General features: G+C 37.6%; 1 protein-coding gene across 1 annotated transcript in view; it reads left to right on the forward strand.

Annotated features, from left to right (window-relative positions):
- Positions 1 to 8247, forward strand: part of GBE1 (1,4-alpha-glucan branching enzyme 1) — a 305486-nt gene that overhangs the window by 156583 nt on the left and 140656 nt on the right. The window contains exon 7 of the mRNA XM_055086124.1: positions 6339 to 6548. Within this exon, the coding sequence (XP_054942099.1) occupies positions 6339 to 6548 (210 nt within the window). The remainder of the gene's footprint in view (positions 1 to 6338; positions 6549 to 8247) is intronic.

Genomic DNA, 8247 nt, shown 5'->3' on the forward strand with positions numbered 1-8247 from the left:
ATTTCTGTGCATTAATTTTGTATCCTGCAACTTTACCAAATTCATTGATTAGCTCTAGTAGTTTTCTGGTGGCATCTTTAGGATTCTCCATGTATATTATCTTGTCATCTGCAAACAGTGACAGTTTTACTTCTTTTCCAATTTGTATTCCTTTTATTTCTTTGTCTTCTCTGGTTGCCACGGCTAGGACTTCCAAAACTATGTTGAATAATAGTGGTGAGAGTGGACATCCTTGTTTGCTCCTGATCTTAGAGGAAATGCTTTCAATTGTTCACCACTGAGATTGATGTTTGCTGTGGGTTTGTCATATATGGCCTTTATTATGTTGAGGTTCCCTCTATGCCCACTTTCTGGATAGTTTTTATCATAAATGGGTGTTGAATTTTGTCAAAAGCTTTCTCTGCATCGATTAAGATGATCATATGGTTTTTATTCTTTAATTTGTTAATATGGTGTATCACATTGATTGATTTGCGTATATTGAAGAATCCTTGCATCCTTGGGCTAAATCCCACTTGATCATGGTGTATGATCCTTTTAATGTATTGTTGGATTCTGTTTGCTAATATTTTGTTGAGGATTTTTGCATCTATATTCATCAGTGATATTGTTCTGTAATTTTTTGTTTTTGTGGTTTCTGTCTGGTTTTGGTATCAGGGTGATGGTGGCCTCATAGAATGAGTTTGGTAGTGTTCCTTCCTCTGCAATTTTTTGAAAGCATTTGAGAAGGATAGGTGTTAGCTCTTCTCTACGTTTGGTAGAATTAACCTGCGAAGCCATCTGGTCCTGGACTTTTGTTTGTTGGAAGATTTTTAATCACCGTTTCAATTTCATTACTTGTGATTGTTCTGTTCATATTTTCTATTTCTTCCTGGTTCAGTCTTGGAAGGTTATACCTTTCTAAGAATGTGTCCATTTCTTCCAGGTTGTCCATTTTATTGGCATAGAGTTGCTTGCAGTAGTCTCTTATGATTCTTTTGTATTTCTACGGTGTCTGTTGTAACTTCTGCTTTTTCATTTCTAATTTTATTGATTTGAGTTCTCTCCCTATTTTTCTTGATGAGTCTGGCTAATGGTTTATCAATTTTTTTTATCTTCTCAAAGAACCAGCTTTTAGTTTTATTGATCTTTGCTATTGTTTTCTTTGTTTCTATTTCGTTTATTGCTGCTCTGATCTTTATGATTTCTTTCCTTCTGCTAACTTTGGGTTTTGTTTGTTCTTCTTTGTCTAGTTTCTTTAGATGTAAGGTTAGATTGTTTATTTGAGATGTTTGTTGTTTTCGGAGGTAGGCTTGTATTGCTGTAAACTTCCATCTTAGAACTGCTATTGCTGCATCCCATAGGTTTTGGGTCATCATGTTTTCATTGTCATTTGACTCTTGGTATTTTTTGGTTACCTTTTTGAATTCTTCAGTGATCTCTTGGTTATTTAGTAACATATTGTTTAGCCTCCATGTGTTTGTGTTTTTTACATTTTTTTCTCCGTAATTTATTTCTAATCTCATAGCGTTGTGGTCAGAAAAACTGCTTGATATGATTTCAATTTTCTTAAATTTACCAAGGCTTGATTTGTGACCCAATATGTGATCTATCCTGGAGAATGTTCCATGTGCACTTGAATAGAAAGTGTAATCTGCTGTTTTTGGATGGAATGTCCTACAAATATCAATTAAATCTATCTGGTCTATTGTGTCATTTAAAGCTTGTGTTTCCTTATTAATTTTCTGTCTGGATGATCTGTTCATTCGTGCAAGTGAGGTGTTAAAGTCCCCCACTATTATTGTGTTACTGTCAATTTCCTGTTTTATAGCTGTTAGCAGTTGCCTTATGTATTGAGGTGCTATTTTGGGTGCATGTATATTTATAATCGTTATATCTTCTTCTTGGATTGATCCCTTGATCATTATGTAGTGTCCTTCCTTGTCTCTTGTAACATTCTTTATTTTAAATCTACTTTATTTGATATGAGTATTGCTGCTCCAGCTTTCTTTTGATTTCCATTTGCATGGAATATCTTTTTCCATCCCCTCACTTTCAGTCTGTATGTGTCCCTAGTTCTGAAGTGGGTCTCTTGTAGACAGCATATATATGGGTCTTGTTTTTGTATCCATTCAGCCAGCCTGTGGCCTTTGTTTGGAGCATTTAATCCATTCACATTTAAGGTAATCATTGATATGTATATTCCTATGACCATTTTCTTAATTGTTTTGGGTTTGTTTTTGTAGGTCCTTTTCTTCTCTTGTGTTTCCCACTTAGAGAAGACCTATCGCAATCTGAATGAGATTCTTGCTGGGTAGAGTAATCTTGGTTTTAGTTTCTTCCCTTTCATCACTTTCAATATATCATGCCACTCCCTTCTGGCTTGTAGAGTTTCTGCTGAGAAATCAGCTGTTAACCTTATGGGAGTTCCCTTGTGTGTTGTCTTTTTTCCCTTGCTGCTGCTTTCAATAATTCTTCTTTGTCTTTAATTTTTGCCAGTTTGATTACTATATTTCTTGGCGTGTTTCTGCTTGGTTTATCCTGTATGGGACTCTCTGCACTTCCTGGACTTGGGTGGCTATTTCCTTTCCCATGTTAGGGAAGTTTTCAACTATAATCTCTTCAAATATTTTCTCCGGTCCCTTCTCTCTCTCTTCTCCTTCTGGGACCCCTATAATGCAAATATTGTTGTGTTTAATGTTGTCCCAGAGGTCGCTTAGGCTGTCATCATTTCTTTTCATTCTTTTTTCTTTATTCTTTATTCTGTTCTGCATCAGTGAATTCCACCTTTCTGTCTTCCAGGTCACTTATCTTTTCTTCTCCTCAGTTATTCTCCTTCTGATTCCTTCTAGTGTATTTTTCATTTCAATTATTGTATTGTTCATCTCTGTTGGTTTGTTCTTTAATTCTTCTAGGTCTTCGTTAAACATTTCTCACATCTTCTCAATCTCTGCCTCCATTCTTTTCCCGAGGTCCTGGATCATCTTCGCTATCATTATTTTGAATTCTTTTTCTAGAAAGTTACCTATCTCCACTGCAGTTAGTTGTTTTTTGGGGGTTTTATCTTGTTCCTTCATCTGGTACATAGCCCTCTGCCTTTTCATCTTGTCTGTCTTTCTGTGAATGTGGTTTTTGTTCCACAGGCTGCAGGATTGTAGTTCTTCGTGCTTCTGCTGTCTGCCCTCTGGTGGATGAGGCTGTCTAAGAGGTTTGTGCATGTTTCCTGATGGGAAGGACTGGTGGTGCGTAGTGCTGGCTGTTGTTCTGGTGGTCAGAGCTCAGTAAAACTTTAATCTGCTTGTCTGCTGATGGGTGGAGCTGTGTTCCCTCCCTGTTGGTTGTTTGTCCTCAGGCGACCCAACACTGGAGCCTACCCGGGCTCTTTGGTTTTGCTAATGGCCGACTCTGGGAGGGCTCACGCCAAGGAGTACTTCCCAGAACTTCTGTTGCCAGTGTCCTTGTCCTCACGGTGAGCCACAGCCACCCTCTGCCTCTGCAGGGGACCCTCCAACACTAGTAGGTAGGTCTGGTTCAGTCTCCTGTGGGGTCACTGTTCCTTCCCCTGGGTCCCAACCCGCACACTACTTTGTGTGTGCCCTCCAGGAGTGGAGTTTCTGTTTCCCCCATTCCTGTCGAAGTCCTGCAGTACAATCCCGCTAGCCTTCAAAGTCTGATCCTCTAGGAATTCCTCCTCCCATTGCTGCACCCCCAGGTTGGGAAGCCTGACGTGGGGCTCAGAACCTTTACTCCAGTGGGTGGACTTCTGTGGTATAAGTGTTGTCCAGTGGGAGGTGAGTCACCTACCCAGCAGTTATGGGATATGATTTTATTTTGATTGTGCCCTCTAGCATCTCATTGTGGCTTGTCCGTTGTCTTTGGATATGGTGTATCATTTTTGGTGAGTTCCAGTATCTTCCTGTCAATGATTGTTCAGCAGGTAGTTGTGATTCTGGTGCTCTCACAAGAGGGAGTGAGAGCAGGTCCTTGTACTCCGCCATCTTGAACCAGTCTCCTCAAATGCACTTTATATGCCAACTGCCAAATTTAGTTCTCCAGTTCTCACCTCTGTTGTGAACTTCAAACAGTGCCTATTTGAGGTTGGGGTATGTAATACATATCTCATTCTTAACCTGTCCCAGATTAAATATCTGATCTTATCTTCTAACCTTCTTCTCTTGCTATCTTCCCTAATTTAATAAATGACATCTCCATCTTCCAGTTGTTTAAGCCAGCTGCCTTATACTTGACTTTTCCCTTTATGTCCCCCTCTATACTCTAGCTATCAGAAAACCTAGCCACCGGTAACTTCAAAATATATCCCCTATCTGGCTGCTTCAACTGCTACCACCATGGTCCAAGTTGCTGTTTCTCACCTGCATTATTTCATTAGGTCTGTAACTGGTCACTCTATTCTCTTGTCCTCCTTCCCTAGCTTTCTCCCCCTCCACACATGTGGACCACTTTCTGCACAGTATGTAAAGTCGTCTTTTTAAAATGAAAGTCAGATCATGTCACTCTCTTGCTCAGAACTCTGATGATTCCCTGTCCCTTTCGGAATAAAAGCCAAATGCCTTACATTGATCCATGAGGCCTCATGTGATCTGGGTCTTGGCCAACTCTCTGAGCTCATCTCTTTCTTTTTTTTTTTTTTTGTGGTATGCGGGCCTCCCTCTGTTGTGGCCTCTCCCGTTGCGGAGCACAGGCTCCGGACGCGCAGGCTCAGCGGCCATGGCTCACGGGCCCAGCTGCTCCGCGGCATGTGGGATCCTCCCAGACGGGGGCGCGAACCCGGTTCCCCTGCATCGGCAGGCGGACGCGCAACTACTGCGCCACCAGGGAAGCCCCTCATCTCTTTCTTGATTATTCCACTCCAGCCACACTAGAGTATTTGCTCTTCTTCACATGCTCCTGGCTCATTTCTATCTCCAGTGCTCTTTCTTTCTGAACACTCTGCCCCTTATTCACATTCCTTCTTCCCTACTTCTTTCAAGTCTTCGCTGAAATATTGCCTTTGTCATAAAACTTGCACTGATGACCATATTTAAAACAGCAAACCTTCCCTTCTGACCAGTGTCCTTGCTTCATTTTTCTTTAGAGCAGTTATTGCTGTCTTACATTCCACATGTTTTGCTTATTTATTTGTTATCATCCATCTAGAATATAAATTCCATAAGGCCAGTGATATTTATTTTGTACACTGCTGAATCTCTGGAGCATAGAAAATTTTTTGGTACATGGTAGATAGCTTAATAAGTATTTGTCAAACAAATGAATGAATGAATGAAACTTTAGGGATGTTTATTCATTGAACATGATGTTCAATGAGTGGGAAAAAAGGTGAGGTAGGTAGGATAAGAAGAGTAACGGGTAGAGTGTCATAAGTCTAAAGTTACTGGAAGGAGCCAGATTAGGCAGTGCAGTAAGTCTTTATAAGGACAGTCGTCTTCATCCTAAGGGCAATGGGAGTGCAAATATGATTTTAGAGAGAAGATGACATGATCATGTTTGCATTTTTAGAGGCTAGCTCCTGCTGCTCCATGGAGTCTGCTATCAGGAGCCCCACTGCATACTAAGCACTGTACTGTAGCATGGGAAACTAGATGGTCAGAGCCCCTGCCCTCAGGGGACATATAGTCTAGTGAGGAAGAGAGATAGTAAACAGTTCATCACAAGGGTGATTTTTTATTTAAAAGCTAAAGTTGATGCTATTGAAGACTGCAGTATTGAGATTTTTACATAGGTTAAGAAAGGCCTTCCTCTTGGGAATGATTTTTGTTTCCTATTTCACGCTGACTAGAAAACTTTTTAACACAAACCCATGTACATGTGAGCTGCCCATCTTTCCTGCTTGGGTGGTGACAGGACCCGCTGGTACTTGAGGCATTCCAGTATGGGAATAAGTAAGTACGGGAGAAATGGCCTCAATTAAGGCACCAAGGATATTCAAAGAAGTATTCTAAGAGCCCTCACAATCCCAACCATGCATACTTAAAGGGATGGCCAGGTATGTGGACAGGAATGGCCATACTCCTCAAACTAGCTAGGCTTGGCAATGGAAATCAGAAGCTCTGAGTATGGAGAAGTGGAATTTTGCTATCTACCTACTCAAAATGTGAATTTTCATTGTGCCATAAATCTACAATTAACAGCCAGATTTATTTTTTTATTGAATGCTTTTAAAAATGCCTAATAACGACTATTAAGCAATTTTGACTTATTTCTAAGTATTATATCATACTACATTTGTACATTTGACGTATCTAGTACTGTGTTGGTAAAACAATTGATTCTCAGTAAATGATTGGCTGTTTGGTTTAAATGTGATGTGATCTTGTTTTTGCTGTCTCCTTTACCTTAAGCCGTTATGGAACTCCTGAAGAGCTGAAAGAACTGGTTGACACAGCTCACTCAATGGGTATTACAGTCCTCTTAGATGTGGTACATAGCCATGCCTCAAAAAATTCAGAAGATGGATTGAATATGTTTGATGGGACAGAGTCCTGTTACTTTCATTACGGACCTAGAGGGCATCATAATCTTTGGGATAGTCGATTGTTTGCCTACTCCAGGTATGTACATAGAATATGGAAATGTCTTATTTGTTTAAAAAATAATTCAAGGAATTTTACTAAATTCATTGTATGTATACTCTCTCACTGGTATTTAATTTCTTAATTTTTAAAAAAATTTTGTGAGAAATGTTTAACATACTAATAGAATTTACCTTGTTTTGATTAGCACATGTATTAATGGTAAGTTGCACTAAATTTTGGTTTTACAAATCATATGCTATTTAACATATATTGCCCCTTAAGAGGTTAATGTGAATAATTTTTTAATATCTAAAAAGTACTTTATCAGTTTGAATTAAACATAGCAAATCGCCTTTTAATAGAAGAATACACATTGTTTTAAGTAGGCCTTTTTTTAAAAATCATACTTTATGTTTTGCTATCTTAATATTACCCTGTTTTTGATTGCAGCTAAATCTTAATATTACCATGTTTTTGATTGCAGCTAAACTATAATAACAGCTAACATTTATTAGTATGTAATATGTCAGGTATGGTGCCAAGGATTTAGATATATTAGCTACATATTTTATTTATTCTGCACAACAATTCTACTTATATGTGGTAAGTACTATTGTTATGACCATCTCACAGATAATAAACTAAGGCTTAGTGCTAAAACACTTCCTGAAGATTAAATACATCTCTGACTTGCCATCTAATTAGAAGGGTGTTTTAGGTGATTAAATCTAAATTCCAAAATATGGCAAAAATTTTGTAAAATAAAAAATATTATCAACTTGTATCCATTTTTTATCATAAGTGAAAATATAATGAAAATATGATTTCAGGCATATTAAAAGTAGCAGAGTGTCAAGTAATGTATAACTAATTTTTATAATATTTCTGAAAGAGTTTAATGAATTTTCTGTTGGATATTATACCATAAATAAATATGCACATATCTGGAAAGCAAACAGTGGAGCAAAATGCTTCAGCACGGACTTTGATAAAATGAAGAATTCTAATGTTTCAGCATAAATTAGATGACTTTTTTTTTTAGATGACTTTTATATGGAGGAAGTTGTTTTGCTTCACTCTTTTCTTATTATCATGCATTATTTTATATTTCATAGCTGTATAGGAATCACTCGTGCCAGATGAAGCAGCATAATATATGAGAAAAGACACAAGAGTTAGAAGCAGGTGGCAGGGTTCCAGGCCTAGTTTCACTCTGGTACAAATCGATTAATCATTCTGGTTCTCAGGTTTTCATTATAAGAGGAGGCAGAGTTTTGGGATTAATACAGTTACCTCTGTAAAGGTATTTTGTATTTGTGTCACCTTTGGAATATTGCTTTTTATACTGTAGATTTATAATGAGTAAAAAGGACTGAACCTGTGCTAATTCTGTGATATGATTCTTAACAATTTCATTATTGAGTAAATCTTATCAAAGTAGCTTGTGGACAAGAAATACAATTAATTGAACTTTCTGGTTCATATTTGGATGAATAATGTTGACTCTATCCTGTAGAACTGTGCCTTATGAAAGAAATACACTAAATTGTTAAATTTTTATGTTTTGAAACTATTCTGCTGTGGAACTGTCTTGAAAAGAAATACATTAAGTAGGTGGATTTTTATGTTATAAAATGATTCTTTATTTTATTAAAATAGTTATTATAGGGTATTTTTCTGTATCCTGAGCTCTCAAAGTCCATTTATTTATTTATTTATTTATTTATTTATTTAT

This window comes from Physeter macrocephalus, chromosome 1 (genome assembly GCF_002837175.3).
Source record: "Physeter macrocephalus isolate SW-GA chromosome 1, ASM283717v5, whole genome shotgun sequence".
NCBI classification, from domain to species: Eukaryota; Metazoa; Chordata; class Mammalia; order Artiodactyla; family Physeteridae; genus Physeter; species Physeter macrocephalus.